Source organism: Rana temporaria, chromosome 10, assembly GCF_905171775.1.
Source record: "Rana temporaria chromosome 10, aRanTem1.1, whole genome shotgun sequence".
Classification (NCBI taxonomy): Eukaryota; Metazoa; Chordata; class Amphibia; order Anura; family Ranidae; genus Rana; species Rana temporaria.
The window spans coordinates 108,737,774-108,765,761 of NC_053498.1; the positions used below are offsets into that span (position 1 = coordinate 108,737,774).

Sequence of the window (27,988 nt, forward strand, 5' to 3'; positions counted from 1 at the left end):
TTGCCGGAAAGAAGTCTCCCAGCCTCTCGGAGCGCTGGAGCCGCGATACCTGGAAGACACGGCGAGGCAAGATGTCATCTCCCTTGGCGTGGACCAGGTAAATTACTGATGCCTCATTCTAAGGTGAGTATTTCATAATGAGCTAGTATGCGGTGTGTACTAGCTCATTATGCCTTTTGCTTTACAGGGTTAAAAAAAAAAACGTTCAGCGGGTTTACTACCGCTTTAAAAAATTCATTTTATTCTACTACAAAATGACAGAGGCTTATAATGACAGAGGGAAGCTGTATGTATTAGCAGCTTTGATGTACAACAGTAGAAGAATGGGTGCAACTTTTACTTCTTCATGTAGCGGAAAATATACATGGTGTTTACAGCCTTCCAGTGCACCAGAAAATGCCACTTGTGGGTACGAGGTGTTACCTGCGGAGGCAGCTCCTCTTTCCGATTTACTGGTAACCTCAACATTTTGTTTTGCAGAGAAGCGCTCTGTGGTTAACGTCGTGTCACCCAGAAGACACAGAGTTGAGAGAATCCCCTAAACTCATTGATCTGCCTCCTCTGCTTTCGTTCCTATGTGTAAACCTAGTTGGCTGGGGAGTCGGACTAAGAACACCCCTCCCTTTTCACATTTCTATATGCCCTTATAGACTTCAACCACATAAGAAGCATTTTGTGAGGAGGGTAAATACCACAGGACTGGAGGAAGGACTAACCACGTACTTTCTTTGTGAACAACTGTTTTTTTCTTTTTCCATGCTTGGGGTATTTTTTTGTTTTCTTTTATTCTGCAACTCTTTTGATACCAGAGTGCTGGTTTATAACAGTTCAGTTTATTTGGTAGGCAAAAAAAGCTGCATTCAGCAACGTATAACAACTAGACAAGCTATGCCTCGCCCTGACTAAACTGTTGAAATTTGATTGGTTACTGTGGGTAGGGGCAGAGCTGTGATCTTTTGTTGTTAAATGAAAGGTGTCTGGCAGTGCAGTTTCATGTGTGGTTTTCTCTAATAGTAAATTAAGGGATAGACTGAGATTGTTTGGGAGTGACTATGGGGCACACAGGGCAATGGGTCTACTAATGGTGATCCTTCGCCAATTCAAAGTAAAAGAGAGCGAGAGAGGAAAAAAAGCTGGCGTGTGGCATAAATAGAATGCCTATTTGTCAGCTTGGAGATGGCCCAATTCATTTCCGTACCTGCAGGAGTGACCTTCACAATTTTGCTTCAGGCCCTCTCAAAAGTCATTGGCTCATTAGCAGAAAATGAAATATCCAGTGAACTCTCCTTCCTGTGCTTGTGGATGCCTCCGTCTCTTACAGTCATTGATGTGAGAGGCATGCAAAGTTTAACTCTTCTCGAAAATCCAGCCATCTACTGGTTTGTTGTCTTAGGCCTCGTACACACGACCGAGGAACTCGTCGGAAAAGACACATCGTTTTCCTCGACGAGTTCCTTGTTAGGCTTGTTGAGGAACTCGACAATCTTGCTTTGCATACACACTGTCAAGACCAAATCTCCTCGTTCTCGAATGCGGTGACGTACAATACATACAATGGCAGGGGAAGTTCGATTCCACTGGCACAACCCTTGGGGCTGCTTTTGCTAATCTCATGTTACTGCGTGTTAAGTAAAAGTTTGGTAAGAGACGATTTGCACTTTTCAGACTGTTACAGCGTGACAAATGTGCTATCTCCATTACAAACGCTACTTTTACCGAAGGTGCGCTCCCGTCTCATACTTTATTCTGAGCATGCGCGGGTTTCTTAGCATACACACGCTTGCCTTTCTCGTCGAAAACCGTCCCGACGAGGAACACGACGAGGAAATTGAGACTCCCGTCGAGGAAAAAGAGAACTCTTTTTTCCTCATTCGAGTTCCTCGACAGTTTCCTCGATGAAAAACATACACACGACCGGTTTCCTCGGCAAAAAAGCTCTGCCACCAAGTTTCTTGATGGATTCTGTCGAGGAAAACGGTTGTGTGTACGAGGCCTGAATTAAATTTCACACGACTGTGGTATACTTACATTTTTCAACAAAGGAGAGATAGGAACTTGTTGCCCTTGTGTGATTTTTCAAATATTCTCTTTCATTTTTAGAATATTTTTATGTTTGTTTAAATGATGCCCGCAATGGAATCGGAGTGCCTTATATCTTATGATGGTCAAAAATACAAAATAATTTGATCTAGCACTGATGATCTCTAATAAGAAGCTGTCACTGTTTTACATGTTTAGTGTCAACACGAGCTCATGTCATGCTCTGAAAACCCCAGTGGGTAAAAAACATTGATTCAGAGGATTGTTAATGACATTCCCCAAAGGCTTTTCTCTTTAGGTATGTCTTGTTTACATATCATTTGAATTGGCTGGTGCAAAATGTGAATCTGTGCTTTGGTGCAAAAATAATGCTACTAGTGGGTTCCACTGTCTGTTAAAAAAAAGTGTTTCATTTACTTTATAATTTGTGTAAAGAATATATATTCTTGGATGCAGAGCAGACCAAATGATAAACTCTAGACACAATTTGTTTTCTTCATAAGTCCCCCATCCCTCTGCATTCTTGTTGTTGTCGCTTGTCTCAGTAAAGTGTTCATAGCCAAAACAATCTACAGTTATGAATCAGCCATCTCCTTCCTAGATGTTGTCAGATCAGCCACAGCAGGAGGGGAAAGTGGCAGGTTGGACCTCATAACTGGGGTTAGAAAGCTCTTAGTGGGACAGAACTGTAAAATAAAAACTTGTAAATATCACCTTCAAGTTCTCTTTTTCCTCGACGGGAGTCTCAATTTCCTCTTCGTGTTCCTCATCGGGCTTGTTTTAGAAGAGAAACGCGAGCGTGTGTATGCTAAGAAACCCGCGCATGCTCAGAATAAAGTATGAGACGGGAGCGCACCTTCGGTAAAAGTAGCGTTTGTAATGGAGATAGCACATTTGTCACGCTGTAACAGTCTGAAAAGTGCAAGTCATCTCTTATCAAACTTTTACTTAACACGCAGTAATATGAGATTAGCAAAAGCAGCCCCAAGGGTTGTGCCAGTGGAATCGAACTTCCCCTGCCATTGTATGTGTTGTACCTCACCGCGTTTGAGAATGAGGAGATTTGGTCTTGACCGTGTGTACGCAAAGCAAGCTTGTCGAGTTTCTCGACAAGCCTAACGGGGAACTCGTCAAGGAAAACGATGTGTCTTTTCCGACGAGTTCCTCAGTCGTGTGTACGAGGCCTCACACTGTTTCCTGGATAGCATAAGCAATTCACTGATTGATTTTGCTTGTTGCCTAGAGTTGCACTTTATTAGCTTTTTTCTGCAAGGCATGGAACTGAGCAAGCACATTACGTGGTTCCTTCAACAAGCAAAGCACATATAAAATGAATGACACTGTAGAAGTATTTTTTTCTGTGTGACAGTAAGCTTCTTTTAGTATATATTGCTGTCCTTTCCCCCTTTTTAAGGTGGCCCAGTAACTATCTAAAGGTGATTTTGTCATCACTGTGGTGGTTTCTTCATTAGTGTTTACAGCAGGTCAGGGGGTAGCGGGAGTAGCCATCAGGGGCTGGTGTGTGACATCTGCAAGTAATTCAACGTTGTGAAAATGGCTGAAGCCTAATGTGTGAGTGATTTTATGACCACACCAAAAGCTTTTTTCCTGGAACACAAACCTTTGGAGATGACCCATCTTGAATTGTAGGGCTTTGGCATTTGGGTTCCTCTTGTAACTTGGATTAGTAAAATATAACTTACTGTTATCCTGTAGTCCTCAGCTTGTTTCCTTATATCTCAGAGCAATAATAAATATGTAGTTCAGGATTTACACTGATGTATATGCAGGCACTTTCTAGGCAGCGTTAACATTTTTGTCCTACATTTTATTCACTAGTCTCTGGTGCTTAGTAGGTGCTACAATGAGGTTGTCTTCAATGCCTGCAGATAGTAATGTACAGGAACATTGTTTCTCAGGAAGGCCATAGATCAGGGTGCCCAACCTTTTGAAGAGCGAGGGCCACTTAAGCGACTTGGTAATCGGTCACGGGCCACAATATGGGCCCTCCGATCCACCCATATGGATGGGGACAGATACCCTTCTGTTTTTTTTTTTTGCGGATCGGATTGGTGGTAGGCAGGTGTAAACAGACACTAATCTGTTTACATCTGCTGCTACATAGAGGTGAATGGAGGGTCCGATTGGGTCGAACTGATCTTGTGAAAGGGGCCTAAGGCTGCTTTCACACTGATGTACTGTGGTTTACCCACACCGCGGGTGCAGCGCAGTGCACCTGTGGCTTTCCAGCGGGTTAGCTGCACTTTGCCATAGACTTCTATTATATCCTGCAGGTGTGGTGCACTGTCTGAAAGCGCACAAAACCTGCAGGTTAAAACAGAGTGCATTTGGTATCACTATGCTTGTGACAGGAGCCGGCGCTATACAGAAAGCATCAGCTTATGTGGCTCTGCTGGACAGCCGCTTGCTTCCACTACCGCCGTCTTCATTCACAACCCTGATGCTCTGGTATAGCGGGTTTGCAAACCGTGATCTGGGCTTGCCAACCCACCATCCCAGAGAAGGAGGTCGCAGGCCCCATCAGCAGGCTCTGCGGGCCACTGGTTGGGCACCCCTGCCATAGATGATGTAATTTTCTTACCTACAACAGAAAAAAAATCTAAATTCCCCAATCAACACAGTCGGTTGCCGGGAAATCTATCATTTACCAGCTCCTTCCTTTTCTGAATGCACAGAGATAGTAATCACTGACTGTCCATTCATAACTGAGCAGAGTAAACTGTGTTTACGATGTCCCCGTTTATGAATAGGGATGAGTCTCTGTCTCCTGTTCATTCATCTTCAGTGCAGCTGAGGCTGGAGAGAAAAGGACCGGGGAATCTGTGTCCTCAGTCCCTTTCTCTCTTAAAGGGAAGATGTCAGGGGTAACAAAAAAATAATAAATTGTAAAAAAAAACTACTGACAGGCCTCGTACACACGATAGGTTAACCAGAGGACAACGGTCTGAAGGACCGTTGTCATAGGTTAAACTATGAAGCTGACTGATGGTCCGTCGTGCCTACACACCATCAGTTAAAAAAACGATCGTGTCCGAAAGCGGTGACGTAAAACACAACGACGTGCTGAAAAAAATGAAGTTCAATGCTTCCAAGCCTGCGTCGACTTGATTCTGAGCATGCGTGGATTTTTAACCGATGGACGTGCCTACTAACGATCGTTTTTTTCCCATCGGTTAGGATTCCATAGGTTAATTTTAAAGCAAGTTGGCTTTTTTTTAACCTAAGGTTAAATAACCTATGGGGCCCACACACAATCAGTTTGGACCGATGAAAACGTCAGACCGTTGTCCTCTGGTTAACCTATCGTGTGTACGAGACCTTACAGTCCACTGTCACATGACATTGAAAAAAATATCGGTATCGGCGAGTACTTGTACTTGGTCTTAAAAAAGTGGTATAGGTATACCCTAGTTCTCTCTACTCTTTGATCGACCCAAGCAAAGCAGAAAATTGAAATATACTTGCAGAGGCCTGCAGAACTGCTTTTCTTAACCACATGACCTGTGAAGATGCCAGGATCCCCAACTCAACCCATGAAGAAACACTTTGGGGGTTTTTTACTACAAGTGCAAACTACAAGTGCAAAGTGCACCGAAAGTGCACTTGGAAGTGCAGTCATTGTGGATCCGAGGGGGAGATCTGAAATGAGGGGAAGCTCTGCTGATTTTATCATCCAATCATGTGCAAGCTAGAATGCTGTTTTTTTTTTATTTTCCTTGCATGTCCCCCTCGGATCTACAGCGACTGCACTTCCAAGTGTATTTTGCATTTGTAGTTTGCACTTGTAGTGTAAAGTGGATTTGCCTTTCGTAAATAACCTCCATACTGTCTTGAAGTAAATAGCAATCCAAAATAAAGATGCAGTTAAAACGCCATGAGTAGGACCTTATATACTACAGCGCCTCTGTAATGTCCTATCAAAGTCAGGGAGAGCAGAGACGTCTCTGGGGTGTAAAGCAAGTTTGCATATCTAAAATGAGATTTAGAGAACATGGCGTTACCTGACAGCGCAGTGCTACATACACTGTGAGTCACTTCACATGGAGAAACTGAAATGAATAAACAGATATTTGTTGTAAATGCTGTAAATGTATGAAATGTACATTTTGACAGGTCCTCTTTAAGCTTTCACTTCACGCCCACCTATTATCGGGCACCAGGAAAGAGGACAAATGATAAGGTCAGGACATCGCTTGCTGACTCCATTGCACAGAAAAACAATGCAGCCTGCTGGGAAAATAACCATAAATGTTCATTATTTGCCCAGGAAAATCAATTTGTCTTCCAATTGACCAAATAAAATAATGTAATTTGCAGGAAAATCCCCCAGGTGAGTCAGGCTAGCCTTCGATCCTTTTACAGGAGATGGGGGAAGAGGCAAGAAAAAGGGAGGGGGGCAATGACAAACAGAATGAAATGATGACATTTATACAACTTTAGACAACAGCTGTAAATGGCAAAACCAGGCAGCTGTGCGTTTACAGAATATTTCCTGCTTTCTATTGGGACATGCAGATCGTAGGAAGGGATTTTTTTGCTTTACTTAAAGTTTATTGTATGATTGAATTTGGCAGTATGGAGAATCTTATTGAATGTTGTCTCCTTATCATTTAAAACACAAATTTCATTAATAATTTTCTTTTTCTTAACCTTGTGGGCATAGTCCAGCCATGTTTGCACATATACATACATGGATATACTGTATATTTAGTAGCACAGCAAAGAACTCCTTTTTTTTGCTTTTTAGAACGTATGCTTACTTAAAGCGGTTGTATAGTCCCAGAATTTTTATTTTTTTCTTGTCACCTGTAAGTCAAAGGGCATAATGAGCTAGTATGCACCGCATATTAGGTCATTATTAAATACTTACCTTAGAACGAGGCATCGGTAACGTACCTGGTCCACGCCGAGGTAGCTGACATGTTGCCTCAGGGTGTCTTCCGGGTATCGCGGCTCCAGCGCTGTGAGTGGCTGGAGCCGCAATGTCGTCACTCCCGCGCATGCACGTGGGAGACTTCTTTCCGGCAAGGTCCGGCGTCTGCCGGGCCTTAAGCCGAGAATCCCCTGTGCGCATGAGCCGCTGCAGTAAGCTTATTATAGGTAAAAGTACAAAAAAAAAAGACAATACAACCGCTTTAAAGCGGAGTTCCACCCAAAAATGGAACTTCCGCTTTAAGCACTCCTCGCCCCCTTACATGCCACATTTGGCATGTCATTTTTTGGTGGGGAGTAGGTACCTAGTTTTGACAGGTACTTCCTGTGCCGCTTTCTGCTTCCATCGCCTCGCCACCTAGGCGACTACCACCCCTCCCTTTCTGCAATCTTCTGGGACACATCATTCCCTCTTCTGTGGCCAGCCCTCCTCCTCTCCTCCGCTGCCTTCTAGGACCTGTGTGTCCCCAGAAGATGAGGTGGCCATTAAGAATGCGCTGCGTGACTGGCACATGCACAGTAGGAAACCGACTGTGAAGCCTAAAGGCTCCAACCTGACCCGGGAACTCCGACCCGGACAGCTAACCGGCATCAGTGTACAAGTGAATTCCTCTGCGTGTACACTAAAGAGGGAAGCCGATTAGCTGAGAAGAGACCTGCTAGCCACGTGGAGATCCCCCACAGCCATGTCTTTGCTGCAGCCTGTGACGGGTTGCTGGGACAACGCCAAATTCCCGGGAACATCGGGGCTGTTGGCAGCTATGTGGTTGATTGGAATAAATGAAATCCATTAAATGCAAGTGATGGGCTAGGGACAGTTAGGGTTGGGAGGAAAGGGCTACGCAATCCTAATGCCGCGTACACACCATCACTTTATGTGATGAAAGAAAACGACACTTTCTGTGAAGTAAAAAATGACGTTTTTGAAACTTCAATTTTCAAAGACGAAGTTGCCTACACACCATCGTTTTTCTCACAATGATCTTGCAAAGTGAGGTTACGTTCCACCACGTTTTTCCATTGAAGCTTGCTTCATAAGTAGCTTCTGGGCATGCGTGGATGAAAAAACGTCTTAGAAAACGACGTTTTTTGCTACACACGGTCAATTTCTGTGAAGTAAAAAGTGCACTTTTGAAAAACGACACATAAAATTGAAGCATGCTTCAATTTTTTTTGGTCGTTTTTTACAAGACATAAAACGACGTTTTCCCCCACACACAGTCAATTAAAGTGACGTTTTTAAAAACGTCATTTTTTTTCATCACATAAAGTGATGGTGTGTACGCGGCATAAGAGTTCACCAGTCAAGAAATGAGGTGTTGTTTATCAGTGTTCTCAGTGTGCAGTGAAATCAGTAACAATTCAGTATAGGAGAGGAAACTGCAAGATGGAAGGTAAGGCTGGAGTGGAGTTCAGCTTCAACGTGCATTAAAAGCCTTTTTTTTTTTTTTCTTTTTTCATAAAGTAGGGGATGTTTTTATGTCCTCTTTGTCCCATTTGGGAGACTTTCTGCCCTATAGACATACAGAGAATGAGAGAAAATATATCTAAAGAAAGGGAAACCCCTTTTCACTCAGTTGTCCCCCATTGGAGGATCTTCTGTTTATTCTTTCTCAGGTGACAGCTCAACATTTTGAGAATTTTTTTCTTATTTTTAATCCCGTGACATGGTCATTCGGACATATGGAGCAGGTGAATCCAACAGAGATGCAGATCTTTAATAAAAAAAAAAATATATATATATATAAAAAAAAGGGGTCAGGCTGGAACAAAAGTGCCACACTATTTATTGATTTAGGGGTCCTAAATGTTTGTTTTTCGCATCGTGAAATCCAAGAAAAAACATCAACACTTGTTTGTTTTTTTGTTTTTTATACAATATCCCCTTCATTAGGACGTATTCTTCTAATTTACAAAGAACTGATGAACTCCGAGGCATGGTGCAAAGATTAGGTTGCTTCTCCTATTCTAGCAGGTTTCAGTAACTAGTTGTACTATCCATATGTTCATAGTAAACCTCCAGTACAAACATAAGCCCTGGTGAAGGGAGTTGTTTCTGAAGCAATGAATACCTGACGGGTTCTGACCCCCCACCACTTTATCGAAAACGAAAAGGTTTTGGCATTATATATGCTTTAGATCTGATTTGCTGTTCTACGTCTCTGCTTTTTTTTTTATTGTATTAAACAACTCTAACTCTGTGGCAGCATAAAAACAGCCGTATGGTTAGAATTAGGAAATCGTTAGCTTTCTTGTATCAGGGTCGGCAGATCAGTTCAGATATTCTTTCCTGTGTTGTTGCAGAATACCACACGGTGAAAACCAATATCTCTTCTATTTTACATCCTATGAAAACACTTAGCAGTGGCTTTTACAAGGAGGAAGCCATTATTTATTATCTGCGAGAGAGAGCACCGGGTGGGTTGTGGCGCAAGGGGTGGCGGCCGGGGGTTCGCAGTCTGGATGACAGGATTTCCGTCACATATGGAAAAGGTTACACTTTCTGGTCTCCCAGTAGTGGGCCGCACAGGGCCTTTTTTCTTATAATCTCACCCCAGGGCAACGTTTACTAAGTAAATGCAGGAGACCTCTCGGAAATATCAAGGAGTACAAACTGGTATGCGGCCGTTGTAACAGCAAAATGCAGAATGTTTTGAAGGTAGATTACAGAATCCAATCAGGCCTATCAATCTTTTAAAATGCGTTTTTATTGTTTGAGATTGAGGTAAAATATTACAACTTGCTTAGCCACACGCAATAGGTGTCATACGATAGCCAACATTTTATACAAATGTAACTGTATACATGTAAATGTGAGTGTAGGAGTTAAAGCAGACCAACAAAAAATCCTTGACACTGGTCCTGTCGCTGGTCAAAATATGTTACCTTTAAATATTTCAAATCCCTATAAATACCTTTTTTTTAATTACCTTTTGAGGTTGTAGCCATGTGACAACCTCAGTCTTCCCCATGGGCAATGGGTAGAGAACTTTGGTGCACAATTTGGTACACAGCCACTCAAGGACTACATGTCCCAATATACTTTGCAAATCAAGCATGGCCACAGGCAGTGGCTGTGAATGCAGCATCATTACGTTATCCCTCTCAGTTCTGAGAACTGCAAGATGTGAACATGACACCCAACAGGACAGGAAGTGGCTGCATGGAGCAAAGTCCGAGGGGTTTCACACTGAGGTGATGAGCTGGCGGGAGAGAAAAAAATCTCCTGCCAGCAGCATCTTTGGAGCGGTGAGAGGAGCGGCGTGTATACCGCTCCTTCCCATTTAAAACCATGGAAAACCGCGGCAATACCGCCCGCAATGCGCCTCTGCAGAGGCGCATTGCGGGCGGTATTAACCCTTTATCGGTCGCTAGCGGGGGTTAATACCGTACCGCTAGCGGCCGAATCCCACGGCAAATCCAATGGTATAGCGCCGCTATTTTTAGTGGCGCTATACCGCCACCGCGCCTCCAGCCTCAATGTGAAAGGGGCCTAACTCAAATCAAAGCTTAAACACTGAAGAACGCTACTGCAAAAACTCATTCTACAGTTGCAGCTTTCTATAGCTAAGCCTGCTGGCGTTTTTTGCTTTTTTATCACGTCCAGTGTGCATGAGGCACTTATTCCGTGTTTGCATTATCATCCTGTCAAATGCGCATCCAGTATAGACTAAAGATTTTAATTTTAACACTTATTATACAAACATGGTCCACTGTTGTCAGGAAACTCTCCCTGAGAAATGCTTTGCCGCCATCACTGGAGTACATGCAGAGGGGTCAAGAAATGACAGCCCAGAGACTCTGGGAGACGGGTGATATCTACTTTAAAGTGTAACTTTTAGACTTTTAATATATACATGAGAGAATCCACTTTGGATACACCATTCACAAACATGGGCCCTTCAAACAGAATATGAAAAATTTATAAATAGAGATTATCTTCTGTAAAAGATGCACTTCAAAATTATCAGTAGATTCAAAGATACATACAGCTTACCTCTGTCACCAAGTGTCTCTATCAGTGATTTGCTAAACACATTTATAGGGAGAGATGGGGAGTCAAATTGGACAAGATTGTGGTTGATTTTTTCAGAAAAAGTCAATTTGTTTACAGATTTAGCGGCTTATATTTCTGGATCTGCGGATCATTTAGATATGAGGCTTGGAAAACCATGTATAATTGTCACTGTTGCTCCTGAGATCAGCTGGCACCTGGGTTCTTTTCCTGTTCTTTTCTAACTATTCATGGACATACGTGTGCATACTTGACTGACCTGGATGTACAAAGCTTTTGAAAAACACATTTTCCTATGATCGGTACCTGCAGGTCCAAAAAATCATCTTATGTCTATGGCCATCTTTACTGCAACAGCAAGAAAGAGCTTTTGTCCCCTACAGATCTGCAAGAAGAGAAAAGCTGGTAGTTAAAAGCCAATTAGTGCATTGAGAATTGTTAGTAATGAAGAAGTCAAGCCTGCTCATCAGACCACCCTTCAGCTGTGACAAGAAGGCCGACAGCTTCCATTACTAGCCATTCCCCTGCTGACTTCCAGTGTCATGGTATATAGAAACAAGTCAGGACCTGCCTGTTATACTAGAGCTCTGCTTTCTTGGCCAGCATATTGGGTAGAATAGATTTCAGATTTGTGTCTGCTTCTTGGACATGTGTGCTTGTCTGTGTCACCGATTTGTCCTAGGAGGCATTTACTGGACATGTGTCCTTGTCTGTGTCACCGATTTGTCCTAGGAGGCATTTACTGGACATGTGTGCTTGTCTGTGTCACCGGAGGCATTTACTGGACATGTGTGCTTGTCTGTGTCACCGGAGGCATTTACTGGACATGTGTGCTTGTCTGTGTCACCGGAGGCATTTACTGGACATGTGTGCTTGTCTGTGTCACCGGAGGCATTTACTGGACATGTGTGCTTGTCTGTGTCACCAGAGGCATTTACTGGACATGTGTGCTTGTCTGTGTCACCGGAGGCATTTACTGGACATGTGTGCTTGTCTGTGTCACCGATTTGTCCTAGGAGGCATTTACTGGACATGTGTGGACATGTATGTAGCCACATACAGTTATGTAAAGGTCTGTGTTTGTTTTCTACGATTGGAAAATCCTGTGGGACCCCCATCAATAAAGTGTTATAATTTGTGCTGTGGCACTGCAAAAGCAGACCCAACATTTACCAATAATGGCTGCATGTATGTTCATTTTAGGCTTTTGATTGTGCAAACAGTTAATAATTAATGGGGGGCTAGTACACATAGACTCCTGGTCATGTGACCAGCACCGGAAGAAACCTAGAGAAGCATTTTCCTCTGACAAGGCTTTCTATTATACTGTAGATACCCTTTATCCTTTATAGCATCATATAGAGCAGGGGTCTCCAAACTTTCTAAAGAAAGGGCGAATTTTCAGACTTTAGGGGGCAAACTGTGCCCAGTGGGAGTAAGCAATGCCCAATCTTTGATATTAGGGGGAGAAATAGTTGGTGTCAGTGGGAGGAATAGTACCCCATTGTTGGTGACAGTGGAAGAGAGAGTGCCCCATTGATGGTGTCAGTGGAAGAGAGAGTGCCCCATTGATGGTGTCAGTGGAAGAGAGAGTGCCCCATTGATGGTGTCAGTGGCAAGAATAATGACTCAAGGGCTGGGTAAACAAAGGGCCGTAGTTTGGAGACCACTGTTATATATATATATATATATATATATATATATATATATATATATATATATATATATAAATCAGTATAAATAGTGGTGTTGTGACACCAAAAAGGTATAGAATTGGATTTACCGTAAGTAACAGTGTGAATGAGAAAGGCCATCCTTCTACCAATTTTTGTACTTTTCAAAGAATACTAATAATAATCACACACTGTTCATGATACCAGTACAACTACCCTGGAAAGATTAAAAAAAAAAAAAATCATCCTGTTAAGAGATGCCATCTCTATGCTTGAATCCAAAATGGTACCATTGACGTAAGGCTGGAGGTCAATTATGAGCTATTATCACAAACTAACCCATGTCACAAAGTACAACGTAGAATAATTTCCTTTATTAGAACAATAAAATCACAATATGACATTTTAGATTTGACTAAACTAAACTAACTAAACTGAACTAAACTGTTTCACTTTTATATACGGTAATGTGATTGGGATATGACATTGGTTCCATTGGTTCCATGTCTCTCTCCATTGTTTTGAACTATTCAAAACTGATCAATTTAAATTGTACTGACCCTATCACAAACCCTGTATATTGACTCGTAAGTCGTAACCCTTGTACGCTTGGCAGTTTGTACGCTTGGCAGTTTGTACGCAAGGGAGTTGTATATGTTAGATTAGAGCCACATTGTTGCTGGCTCCCAACTTTAAGAGCTATCTTCTACATTTTCAGAAGATTTGCCTAGGCCTGTGGTATGTTAATTGGCACCTCAATATATTGGGCCTACAGAGAAGGGTAACCACATTTCCAAACTGCCATTCAGGGTCACCACCTTCCTCCTTCACATAAATTTGCAAATTTTAAAGGCTTATATGCAAGTAATTGGCCATAATAGGGGTATGGTGTCCGTGTACTGCAATCCAGGAATGTGCATGTGTCCAAGCTAGTGCACGAGATATGTAAAAACCCTGTCCCTCGAAGCAAGGGGACGGAAAGGACTTTTTATTTAGACAGGTTTTTATCTGGAAGTCTGTTAATTTTCACTGAACAATAAAAGAGGATTGCTCAGAGCTGGATTAACTCTGTGTGGCAAGACTGGGCACAGATGATAGGAAATCTTATTCTCTACATTGTGACGTCAAAAAATAAATAAATAAATAACAATTCCTCTAAATATAGTACCTGGGGGTCCCCCTAGTCTTCCTGTAAAGTGGCGCATGTGTACCATGTATAGAACATGCTGCAGCAAAAATGACAAATCACATTGAAATTGACTCATGGTTGCAATTGCTGGCACCCGGCTATTGGGAAAAAAAGAAAAAGCAAAAAAAAAACGTGGGGCCCCCCCCCCCCCCAAGTCCATACCAGCACCCATGGGCTCTACACCCCCCCACCCTAAAGCACCATGTCCCCATCTTACCCTGGCTGGTGGTTGTGGTGGCATGCAGTCAGGGGGGTTATCAGAATCTGAAAGGACCCAAAGGGTCTGGAATGGGCTAGGACCCCACGCTGTTTTTTTTTTTTTACTGACGGCTTTATTTTTTATTTTTTTATTCAGCTGTCAGTGGGGAAGCCCATTGACAGCGGGTGACTCATTAGTTGTTGGGGACGCTGGCTTCCCTGCCCTGCTCCTTAACGACCAGCTTTTACTGTGCCCTGGTTGGCGCAGTGGGCAGTGCATTGCAGGGCATTTGGCGGGTGTACACCTTGGGCTGGGAAACAGACAGTTTCCATTGTCGGCTCATCAGGTGGCTGTGTCCGTTTCATTCCGGGACACTGTATTGTCCTCTAATGAAGGTACCCAGGACAGAACTGCAAAATGCGGGACTGTCCCGGGCAATCCGGGACACGTGGTCTCCCTACTACAGAGTGTGTGCTTGTGTGACTATAATGGGGACTTTAGACCGTAGATCCATTGGGGTCAGCATTGATATGGATGACTTTATGTCTTGCACTATATAGATTTGGGAATTTATACAGTTATTGGGAGGAAGACTTCATATTTGTGATTATTTATATATATATATATATATATATATATATATATATATATATATTATTTTTTTTTTTTTTTCTATACTGCTTTATTCTCCATTTCAAATATATATATATATATATATATATATATATATATATATATATATATATATATATATATATATATATATATATATATATATATATATATATATATAATGTAGGCATCCTTATTACAAGCTACCATTTATGCTCTGAAACCTTGAAAGTCCCTCTCAGACTGAGAACATTCTTTTCTCCTGGCTGCAGATTTGGCAGTGCAGGAGTTAACCTGAGCGGCGCTGCTTGTTATTTTTCCTTTCTCTGCTTCCGCACGCTCTTCACAGCTTGCTGCCGATGAGGGACGCGCAGCACTGGGATCAATTAAAGCCTGACGAGCCCTGACTGGGGAACCTTTCCATTTCAGCCCAACTCCAGATGTCACAGCTGGGGATGCAGCTGTTCTGACCTCCTCCTGCAGCCCAGGGAGGTAGAAGCTGAGGGGCTTCATAACAAATGTGTGTGTGTGCGCGCACGACTGTATATAAAACACACACGTGTACGTGCATGTTTACAAATGATTGTGCACAGGCTACATGTGCATATCTGAATTTTTGAAATGTAAAAAAATGTTGAGTAACCATTTCCAGTGTGCGCAACTGTAGTTGGGGTGTTGTAGCCCAAAAAGCTCCCAACTGTGCCATCAAAAATTGCTTGCAACTCTAGTTTGTGTACATGCAGTGGCGGCTCAAATGCAGCCACTGTGCCATCAATTGTCACCACTGTGCCATGCAATGAAACGCAGCCACTGTGCCATGCCATCAAATGCAGTCACTGTGCCATGCCATCAAACGCAGCCACTGTGCCATCAATTGTCACCACTGTGCCATGCCATCAAACGCAGTCACTGTGCTATGCCATCAAACACAGCCACTGTGCCATCAATTGTCACCACTATGCCATGCCATCAATTGTCACCACTGTGCCATCAATTGTTGCCACTGTGCCATCAATTGTTACCACTGTGCCCATCAATTGTAACCACTGTGCCCCACAATTGTCGCCACTGTGCCCCGCAATTGTGTCCAGTAAAATGCTGCCACTGTGACCTGTGTGTGTCATCAATTGTTACCACTGTGCCTATCGATTGTTACCACTGTGCCCAGCAATTGTCGCCGCTGTGCCCAGTTAAATGCTGCCACTGTGACCTGTAAAATGCCCCCCACGCCTGGCACTTGCCTTTCTGGGGTCGGCCGTGCTTCTCCCGCCCTCGATGACGCTTCAGCCAATCAGGTTACCGATAACCAGAACCGGTGATCCTGATTGGCTGAGACGCCTGTCAGTCTTATCCAAGAAACGCACTGCCGGTACATCCCGAGGATAAGCATTCAGGAAGCTGACTACAGCCTGAGGGCTGTACTCGGAAAGCCTATCAGAGCTGCTGGCTCTGATAGGCACTTCCACACAGCCAACCAGCTGCCGTTATTCAGATGGCCGGCGCTCAGCATCCGGACATCTGAATAGTGGGCGGCAGCAGCGAAAATACATAGATTCATGCAATGCATGGATCTGTGTATTTCAGTGGCTGTGCGAGAGCCAGAGGGGGCGGCGCTCCAGCGCCCTCTATGGACGAACCGCCACTGTGTACATGTGAACCTATGGATGCATGCATGCACCCAATTAATTCTGGCATGAGAGTCGGCCATCAGAGGTAGCCGTGTGGGTTGAGTATTGTCAGGATTTAATAAAATAGAAAGATCCTTAGATTGTTCAGCCTAAGTACAAAATGAAAAATAAGCATTTGGATTTAAGATCAATCAAAATCTATTTGATGGTTTGTCACAATCGATAACAGCCAATTAGCTTTTAGTTTACAAATTTCTGATTTGTCGCTGCAGCACCTTTGTCTTGATGAATCTGAATTCCAGGCAAACTGCTAAATTAATAAATGAAATACATATTTAGGAGCTGTTTTAAACCCTTGCATATACCCAGTGAAGTGACTAACCTCAGGTGATCCACAGAGATGAGGAAATCCTTCTACATAAGTTGTACCTGTTAACTGCAGTCTTCTCTTCTCGATTTCTGTTCAAAGGGCATTCTTTATACAGCTTGTCTGAGCTGTCAGAAAATAGGGGGCGGAGAACTGAGGTTACACTCTGCAGAGCTCAGTGAGAGCCACCTTTATTTACATATCAATGCTGTCGGCCGCCACTATTTATTTATTATGACTGTGATATTGCGGCGGACACATCGGACACCTTTGACGCTATTTTGGGACCATTGTCATTTATACAGCGATCAGTGCTATAAAAATGCACTGTTACTGTGTAAATGACACTGGCAGTGAGGGGGTTAACCAGTAGAGGGCGATGAAGGGGTTGAGTGTGTCCTAGGGAGTGATTCTAACTGTGGGGGATGGGCTACATGTGACACGACACTGAACGCTGCTCCCGATGACAGGGAGCAGACGATCAGTGTCTTGTCAGTAGGCATCCCCCCGTTCTGGCGCTCCATGAGACGATCACGGCACCCGGCGGACATCAAGTCTGCAGGACCTGCGGTCACACTCGTGGAGCTTGCGGCGGGTGCATGTGTGCAAAGTCGGCGGCACGCGCATGCCTGTAATGCTGCCTCTTAAAGGGGACATCCATGCAGCCGAGCCATTCTGCCGACGTATATAGTCGTACAGCGGTCGGCAAGCAAATAACCTGTCTGGTAATACTGTTCAGGAAACATTGCAGTCTAAAAGTCATTTATTTATTTCATTGAGGCCACACTGTATGTTTTCTTTGTGGTTATGGCCACCAGTGTTCATTTTGGCAACAAATTTCGATTTAGTTTTAGTCTTGGGACTAAAATGGCATTTTAGTTTTAGTCCCATTTTAGTCTTCTGCAATTGTTTTAGTTTAAGTTGTATTTAGTCGACTAAATCTCCAGGACATTTTAGTCGACTAAAATGTCGTACATTTTAGTCTACTAAAACTCATTTTAGTCATCTAAAATCTAATGGGTGTAGTTAAATTGTAATGCAGTATTTAGGCATTTCTCTACAAATTTCCAAACTCTATTATATACTGCTGGAGTGAAAAATCTAATGTTATTATTTATGGTATTGAGGTATGAACATGCACTACAGACCAGTGTTAATTTTGACATCAAATTTAAATTTCATTTTAGTTTTATGCCGCGTACACACGACCGTTTTTCATGACGAGAAGAATTTTTTTAATTGGTTGTGAAAAATGGTCGTGTGTAGGCTCCAGAGCATTTTCATGTCATCGTTTTTCTCGTCATGAAAAATGGTCTTGTGTAGGCTTTGACGGGGAAAAAAACGCGCATGCTCAGAAGCAAGTTATGAGAAGGGAAATTTGCATAATCAGCCCAAAGGGTGGCGCCATTTGTATGGAACTTCCCCTTTATAGTGCCGTTGTACGTCACCGTGCTTTTCTAGAGCATTTTTTATCACGAACGTGTGTATGCAAGGCAGGCTTGAGAGGAATCACGTTGAGAAAAACTTTGTTTTTTTCCATGATATGAATAACGGTCGTGTGTACGCGGCATTAGTCTTTTGGCTAAAATGGCATTTTTAGTTTTAGTCCTATTTTAGTCATCTCAATTATTTTAGTTTTAGTCCTATTTTAGTCGACTATAATGATATTAAGTTAATCGACTAAAATGTTGTAGTCGACAAAAAATTAACATTGCTTGCCACATCTGTTTGTGTTGTGATCTAGCTCTTAGGCCTCATGCACATGACCGTTTTCCTCGACAAATTCCTTTAAGAAGCTTTTCTGCGGAGGAAAACGGTCGTGTGTATGTTTTTCATCGAGGAGACTGTCGAGGAACTCGACGAGGAAAAAAGAAGTTCTCTTTTTCCTCGACGGGAGTCTCATTTTCCTCGTCGTGTTCCTCGTCGGGCTGGTTTTCGACGAGAAACGCGAGCGTGTGTATGCTAAGAAACCTGCGCATGCTCAGGATAAAGTATGAGACGGGAGCGCACATTCGGTAAAAGTAGCGTTTGTAATGGAGATCGCACATTTGTCACGCTGTAACAGACTGAAAAGTGCAAATCGTCTCTTACCAAACTTTTACTTAACACGCAGTAACATGAGATTAGAAAAAGCAGCCCCAAGGGTTGTGCCAGTGGAATCGAACTTCCCCTGCCATTGTATGTGTTCTACGTCACCGCGTTTGAGAACAACAAGATTTTGTCTTGACCGTGTGTACACAAAGAAAGCTTGTCGAGTTCCTCGACAAGCCTAACAAGGAACTCGTCGAGGAAAACAATGTGTCTTTTCCGACACGTGTGTACCAGGCCTTATACCCCAGTATTTGAAGACATGGCTGCAATAGGCTTTGATAACGTGGTGATGGAACCAGGGACCATACTAGTCAGCATATTTCCTGAGGATACAAATCATTCTAAAGATGAGGATACTCGGAGCTATAAAGATACAGAACTTGCTTGAGGACAGGCAGAAATTTCCCCGACAGTCAATCTTGGGGAGAGATCTGGCCATCTATGACTACTTTAGGCTGAACAGGAATGCTAAGGTTGGGTATTTAGGTTCTTTAGCAACACTCTTGTTTCCCAGTCTTGCTGTTAAATGAAATTAGCAAGAAATATTGGCTACATTTTCGATTCAGACACTCTAAATTGCTTTCGGATAGGAGGGTTGTCATATACATTAAATTATCTGTGACTTTTTTTTAAGGCTAAAGGTCATACGGGAATTTTAGCATCTGGGAAACAGTGTCTCCTTTTGTACAGATAGTCTACTTCCCTCCCAGTGTTACAGCTAAATGCCTGCATATCCTTTCGTGTTATTAATCACGAGTCCCGAGATGTAGCCTGAATACTGCTAACTGCCCCACAGCACCTTAATGGCCATAAAGAGTGTTTATGATCCAGTCGCTATCTTTTCTCTCTGACGCACATTCAATCACAATGAATCCTTTGCCGTGTCCTCTCGGAGAAGACGCGTTGTGGTGTTTTTTATTTTTTATTTTTTCTCCCTCTGTGTCTAGCGAGCTGAACCTCGTCATTATTTTCTGGCTATGATTAGTTTATAGATTGCCAACTTGCATTACGCGGTGAGGACGATTTAGCTAGAAAAGATATCTACGGCGCTAGCTAGTTCTATCACACACTGATACAATATGTCGAAATTTTTCATTTTCACAATATGACAAAACTGCCTGACCTCTTCTTCTCCAAATGTTTGCAGGGTCTCACTCAGCTCTTTGTTGTTAGTTGTGTTATGACAAAGGTGGTAAATGTGGGATTGTGGGGAGTCTTTTGTCTGTCTACCCCAATGTTCATCAAAGCACAGCATATTGCTCATGTCAGGAACTCCGCAAAGCACTCAGTGTAGCTCAAATGATCATATAGCATATTCCCAATGCAAAACTATGCACTTTATATCATTTTAATTTATAATGAGCTTTTGTGTTTGTTTTTTTTGGACAAAGGAGCTTTTCTGGAAAATTTCACTTTTTTCTCCTTTTATTTCAGAATCGGGGTCGTCTGGCAGAGAAAAGAACCATCCCGCTTCCCCCTAGCCGAATACCTAAAAAGGAACCCTGTTCTATCTTTTCCACGGGTGAGGAGAGCCCTAAGGGAAATGGAGAGATCCAGACGTTAAAGCTGGAAGAAGATCTGCACATCAGTATCATGAAAAGAAGGTACATGTCCTAACGCGATACTGCATTTAATAAGCTCCTTGTGCCCCTGGGGTAGAGGCTTTGAACAACCATCATGTGTGGGCTCATTTTGGCTGATCCCTCCCTCACGCTGGCAACATTTTCTTGGAAACAGGATCTGTTCGTGTCTCTCGGACAGCACCTGCTGCTATCACTGATCCCATCACAGTGTGAGGCAGGGCAGCACAGCTCTGCTAATCTTGTAGAATTTGAGGGCGGGAGGATTTCTGTTCCGCACATACAAGTCTTTGACAGTTGCCATATTGTAACCATGTTGTGTGAATTCCAGAAGTTTCCATAACTTTGTTGTTAAAGAACAAGGCCTCAAATATACGCTGGTTTATATGGAAGGGGCATGAATAATGACATTCGTAGATCTATAGCTAAAAGATAAAAGCTGAACTCCAGCCTTCCGTTCAGTCTTGCAAAGTTGTACAGGCTCTTCTGCTGTACTGAAATGGCGTACTCCTGGTTTCACTGCACACTGTTGGCTTTTCATAGTGTGAAATAGAAGCTCTAAGAAGTCAGGTAGTGCTTGCATTACTTCCTAGCTAGAGGACATCCAGCATCACCTAGCGTTTTCCTCCCCAATGTAAATGTTCCCAATTCCTCCCTTTCATTCGCTGGATTTCAGCTCTTTAAATAATATGTGGATGTACCTAGGGCTCTCTGCATGCAAATGCAGCCTGCCTTGGAACAACACTCCTCCAGACTGACATCCATCCATCAAGGCATTTTGGTATTTTCATAACTCCTCCCAGAAGCAAACTCGCTACTTGCATCTGAGCCAATGGCTCTTGAGAGGAGTGCTGAGTTAGGGTGCTGTGGGAGGAGTACTGAGGTAGGGTGCTGTGATGATTTCATTTAATGCAGGGTTTGACAAATTTGACAAATTTGCTTGGAATCTAGGAGCCAGCTAAAAAAGTTAGGAGCCAGAAAACGCACCCCGTCCCGACGAGCTTGCGCGCAGAAGCGAAAATCATACGTGAGCAGCGTCCGCATATTCAAACACACGTGAGGTATCGCCGCGATTGGTAGAGCAAGAGCAATAATTCTAGCCCTAGACCTCCTCTGTAACTCAAAACATGCAACCTGTAGATTTTTTTAAACGTCGCCTATGAAGATTTTAAAGGGTAAAAGTTTGTCGGCATTCCACGAGCGGACGCAATTTTGAAGCGTGACATGTTGGGTATGAATTTACTCGGCGTAACATTATCTTTCATAATATTTAAAAAAATGGGGATAACTTTACTGTTGTCTTATTTTTTAATTTAAAAAAGTGCGCTTGTAAGACCGCTGCGCAAATACGACGTGACAGAAAGTATTACAACGATCGCCATTTTATTCTCTAGGGTGTTAGGATAAAAAAAATATATAATGTTTGGGGGTTCTAATTAGAGGGAAGAAGATGGCAGTGAAAATGAGTGAAAAATGACATTAGAATTGCTGTTTAACTTGTAATGCTTAACTTGTAATACCAACGGCCACCACTAGATGGCGCCACCTTCCAAGCCAAGTCGCCAGGAGGCTCTTTCTAGTCGCCCTGGCGACCGGGATTTGTCGAGCCCTGATTTAATGAAGCTATGTACAGCATCCTCTTCTCACCAGAGACCTAGTGATGATGCATCGGAGTCTAAAATAAAGTATGCCAAAAAATGGTAAGGTTTTAATAAAAAAAAAATCTATTTGCATATTGAAGAAAGGGAAAAGTCGGCACCAGGAAAGGCAATGTATTAGCAGATTAAACATCAGCGTTAATGGAGTAATTGGGCCAAAACTTTTTTGGCCCTTCTTCTCTTATGGGTCACAGTGGTGCAGTTTGTTCTGCACTCCTGTGACCTGTTTTCATTGACGTCATTTAGCTGGTTCAGGCACTGGATCCATCCTGACTTTAGGCCGTGTTCACATATATGCAGCTGCGGGTTCATGCCTGTGGTCTGGTGCGTCCCTGTTTACCAGTTCAGGTCCGAATCGGGTCCGTTTTTTTTCTTTTCTTGAATTCGCACGTGAAGTGAACCCGAATATGCACAGGACCCTTTTTGAATGCGGACTGCGGCTGTCCCGGACTTGTGTAAACCAGCTTCTTTTGAGAACCAGTCACACTCACATGTCATGTAAATTGGATGCTGGGAAACCTGTTCCGCATATGTGTGAACCCAGCCTTCTATTTGGACGGCAGCAAGCCCAGCCTCTCAGTGAGCCGCTGGGAGACCGAGCCAGCCCCTCCTGGCCTCTCCACAGCTCTGTGATCCAGTGAGCGCTGAAGGGGCAGAGCAAAGAGCCGGTGACTGACAGTCACGGTTCTCTGCTCAGAGGGAAGGGGAGAACTGAGTGATCAGTGGTGTTTGATCGCTCAGTCGTCTATGTAGAGGCAGCATCTATTTACATTTTTTTGGCAAACCCTTTTTTCTCTTTAAGGAATTTATGAAGAATGAAGATATTTATATTTATTCATATGGCCCCTGGGATCAGTAGGGATCAAGCTAAGCTGACAACTGGTTAGATGGCACAAGCTCAGTTAAAGAATGTTTACCCAGCATTTCATATTTTGTATGTGTATGTTATTATTCAGGATTTATGCCGCGATTTACAATATAAAAGGGAGACAATACAGTTATAATACAATAAAATAAAATACAAGAGGATTAAGAGGGCCCTGCTCAGAAGAGCTTAAAATCTAATAGAAGTTGTGCCATGTACTTAAAAAAGTATCCCATTCTCTTTGAATTGCCTACTTTCTGTGAAATATCTGATGATCGTGCCAGCATTCCTATTTTAAACTAACCACAGTAGAAGAGCACATCCATCCCAGCATCCAGCATGGTCAGTTTTCTGACTGTGCTGGAAACACAGCCTGGTTGGCCTCCAATGATCAGATTTGTGCTGATGCCCCCCCCGCTCAGCAAGTGGAGAGCTGGGGGTGGAGAAGCAGCGGGACACTGATCTTCTTCCTTATGCAGCTGAGAACAGAGGTCATGTGATCACGTGTAAAAATAAGGACAGAAAATGAAAAGAAATCTCCCCAGTGCGACGACAGAGATAGAAAAAAATACATTGACAGGGGTTTTCACTATTCCCTACTCTAGCCAATAAATGTTTTGGCTTTAGTTAAACTTAAAATTATTTTTCTTTTTAAACATGCATAAAAGTTTCTGTCTGGAGTTCAGCTTTAAAGAAATATAGTATTCATTGTGAATATAATTGGCAACTACTAAAAAATAACTCTATCCTTCATAATAAGGGCATTGTGTCACTAATTTTCTTTATGACCGGTGCCCACTGTGCCCTCTGCAGCCCTGAGCTACTGGTCGCTAAACAACTAAACTGTAGCTCTGTGTTCATCAACTGCTATATAATTACATTGCTACGGGCTGTAGTGTGAGTATTCCTGGTCTGTCCCACCCACTCATGCCCTAAACACACGATCGGACCTTTGTCCGGCCAAATTCACATCGGAATTCCGATGGAATTCCATCGTGGGAAAAGAGAACATGTTCTCTATGTAAACTCAGATGGAATTCATCTGAATTTCCGATGGAATTACTCCGATGGGGCCAAACACGGTCGGAATTTCCGATGGAAAATGTCAGTTGGACTTTTTCAATCGGAAATTACGATTGTGTGTACGAGGCATAACACTGCCTATTTGACCAGGCCACAAACCCACCCACATTTACACCCATTGATAGCTACAGTCCTGATTAATGATGGGAATTGTAGTAGTGATGCCGTACAGTGAGAGGAAGTGCCAAAAACAATTTCTTGATTCCTCTTCCAGTCGTCTGGCCATAGCTGTGTTTTCTCTTTAACATCGATAATGTCACAGACACATTAGATGAGAAAAACTGATTTTTTTATCATACATAGGGGTGTGATGGTCCAAGTTAAAAACTATCCTGGAGTTTAGCTTAAACATTACAGGGGAGCACCGTAATTTCATACTGCAAGCTCTACATAGAAACCAATCAGCTTCCATTTTTTTTTTTTTGTAAACGCTTAAAGTGGAGGTTCCCCTAAAAATAAACTTTTAAGATTAGATTCATACTCATTTTGTCTAGGGGAATCCGCTAGTTTTTTTAAAAAATGAAGCAGTACTTACCGTTTTAGAGAGCGATCTTCTCCGCCGCTTCCGGGTATGGTCTTCGGGTCTGGGCGTTCCTTCTTGATTGACAGGCTTCCGACGGTCGCATCTATCGCGTCACGAGTAGCCGAAAGAAGCCGAAGGTCGGTGCGGCTCTATACGGCGCCTGTGCACCGACGTTCGGCTACTTTCGGAAAACCGTGACGCGATAGATGCAACCGTCGGAAGCCTGTCAATCAAGAAGGAACGGCCAGACCCGAAGACCATACCCGGAAGTGGCGGAGAAGATCGCTCTCTAAAACGGTAAGTACTGCTTTGTTTTTAAAAAAAACTAGCCGATTCCCCTAGACAAAATGAGCATGAATCTAATCTTAAAAGTTTATTTTTAGGGGAACCTCCACTTTAATTGAACAAACTAAAGTTAGAAGCTGATTGGTTACCATGCACAGCTGCCCCAGATTTTGCACTCTCCAGTTTTAGTAAGTCAACCCAACAGAAAAGCGTGATAATGACGACTAAGGCCTCGTACACACGATAGGTTAACCAGAGGACAACGGTCTGATGGACCGTTTTCATCGGTCAAAACCGATCGTGTGAGGTTATTTAACCATAGGTTAAAAAAAAGCCAACTCGCTTTAAATTTAACCCTACACACCATAGGTTAAATAACCGATCGTGTCAGAACGCGGTGACATAAAACACGACGACGTGCTAAAAAAACTAAGTTCAATGCTTCCAAGCATGCGTCGACTTGATTCTGACCATGCATGGATTTTTAACCGATGGTCGTGCCTACTAACGATCGGTTTTGACCTATCGGTTAAAAATCCACGCATGCTCAGAATCAAGTCGACGCATGCTTGGAAGCATTGAACTTCGTTTTTTTCAGCACGTCGTTGTGTTTTACGTCACCGCGTTCTGACACGATCGGTTATTTAACCTATGGTGTGTAGGCGTGACGGACCATCAGTTAGCTTCATCGGTTAACCTAGGACAACGGTCCTTCAGACGGTTCTCATCAGATGGACTGATCGTGTGTACGAGGCTATAGGCATCTTATCTAGTTTGCTCTTAAGCAGGACTTTTACTTTAAAAAGTCTAAATTGTGTGACATGTTTACTTTAATGTTTATGCGGTGGCTAGAGTAATAGCTGAGCCCCGTCTGCATGCATTAGGAATATGGGAAAAATAATGGCACTTTCATCCAGTCTGTTTCCTAATTACCTGTGAATTTATTGTTATTACTGTGCATCCCAGGCCTAGTCTTGTTCGCCTCCTCTGTCTCGTGTTTCTTTATTCTGGATACAGCCTGGTTGTCTTCCGCGTAACAGTGATGACCCCAGAGATTTATTGAACAATGATAGGGGCACAATTCTCCCTGGCGCCAGCCAGATGATTCACACTTCACACAGGGTTATGACGGCAAGGCTGCTGGACGCTTTGACATACACCTGAGAGCTTAAGGACGTGTGACTGCAAGGGTTAGGAGATTTACACGTTTGTGTGAAAGGAACATTTTAATCTTAAAATAAAAAAAAAAGGCAAGACAGCAAATACAATTTTTGTCTTAAATGCTGGATGTTCAAACCATTGGCTCCTCACTCATCATTGATCTTTTAGGTTTTAAAAGCATGCACATTACAGATCCGAGACACTGTGACTGTGATTGGATGACTCGTTCCCATTATTCTGTGCTAATTTTATCTTCAGTACAGGGACTGATTCCTGGAAACTGTTGTAAAAAGCTGAATGTTGTCTATTGCAACCAGTTGACCTGTTGTACTTTAAATGATAAAATCTTCTTGGTTGTTGTGTGCAAGAATTGCATTTTTGTTTCAGTTTTCATAAATTTGGTAGATTATCAGGGCACGTAAGTAGCACATACTTTACAAGACTGCTGGCTGGTGGTTGAAGAGACTGCATTTAATCTAAAACTGGTAGGGTCAGCTGAAAGTTTTGGATGGATCAGAAGTCAGCCTGTTTTGCCCGTGGATATTTCTCAGGTATGTTTGCAAGTATAAAAGGTCACAAAGCTTCCTAAAAAGACGTAAAAATTTTTCAAAGAAGCCAACCATGCTGAAATAACAGTACTGCTTCAACAATCTTTCAATACAATTGAGGGGGTTAATTCCCAACTATGTTTTGAAATGAATGGGGACATGTTGACACTTCTTTCAATGTTTATTGCTGTCTGTGTCTTTCCCCTTTTAGCCTGCCCGGTGACACTGGTCAGGACAGCATGTGAGGGAAAATCTCCACAATGGATATGCAGTAGTTACAATCTTATAGGGGTTCTAATGCTTTCTTATTTTGTTCAAAACTAAAAGTTACATTTTGGCTGGAGTTGGACTTTAAGATACCCATACACAAGAAAAAAGTGCTGTTTATTTGCAGGTTATCAATAAACATCCTTTCTATGGAGCAAATAACTTTTTAGGCACAGCTAATTTGTAAAATAATTTACATATGCCATAAAGTGATTCAGGTAACACCACCCATTTTTTTCTTTATAAAGTATGGACCTGGAAGAGATATCAACCCTTTTGGTCTTTGAACTTCTTGTTGCTCATCTGAGCACTGCTCCATTCATATAGGTGTTTCTACAGAGTGTCCACTAGGGGAATGGTGACCCCTGGAATTTGGTATCACCAGCTTTCTTGGGGATTCTTCTAAGGCCTCGTACACACGACCGAGTTTCTCGGCAAAAACCAGCAAGAAGCTTGCTGGGTTTTTTTTTGCCGAGGAAACCGGTCGTGTGTACACTTTTCGACAAGGAAACCGTCGAGGATCTCGTCGGGCCAAAAAGAAAGCATGTCTTCTTTTTCCTCGACGGGAATGGGAAAATTTGGCTCGTCGAGTTCCTCGGACGTGTGTACGAGGCTTTAGGGCTATATGGAGTATGCCGAACCCCAGGAGACCCCCTTGGTAAGCCATACATTTTAGAGGAACTAAAAAAGAAATAAAATAAAGGTTTGGTTAGATTTCAACTTTAATATTTCAAGGTCATGGGTTAATCATCCTAAAGTAATTTGTAGTTTTTGCAAATCTCTGCAGTAAAGATTTATATTCTCGCCTTGCATCATTCAGCTTATGATAATTCACCCTTATTAAAAATGTTATCAAGAATATTAACCCCTTTTTCTGAAAGTCGTGTCCCCCCTGTGCTATCTCTCCAGTTAAATTTGTTAAATGGTGAATTGGCCGAGTCGTGAAAACCCAGTAATTAAATCACATCAAAGTCACTTGAAACCAAATAGAAAAAAATTTTTTAATTGAGTTCACTGTTATGATTTCAAATTTGCATGAGATTTCACCTCGTGAGACTCGACTGTAATTTAATTGCATCCCAGCCAAATCTCCTTTTATTAAATCTTGCCATTAGTATAGTTGCTGGTTATCTCAGACTGCACTGCCCACCATTCCTCCCCCTTTCCCCAACCCACCCGCAAAATGAGTTGCATTTATGTCTGGCTAGGAATTTGTAGTTGGCTATTTTTCCCAGCAAATCTTTAGATGTT

At 42.7% G+C, this 27,988-nt stretch overlaps 1 protein-coding gene across 7 annotated transcripts in view; it reads left to right on the forward strand.

The window, feature by feature from the left end:
* SAMD11 (sterile alpha motif domain containing 11) overlaps positions 1 to 27,988 on the forward strand; it is a 207,975-nt gene that overhangs the window by 53,623 nt on the left and 126,364 nt on the right. For all 7 annotated transcript variants that reach the window (XM_040325953.1, XM_040325952.1, XM_040325950.1 and 4 more), the window contains exon 3: positions 20,202 to 20,371. In XM_040325953.1, the coding sequence (XP_040181887.1) occupies positions 20,202 to 20,371 (170 nt within the window). The remainder of the gene's footprint in view (positions 1 to 20,201; positions 20,372 to 27,988) is intronic.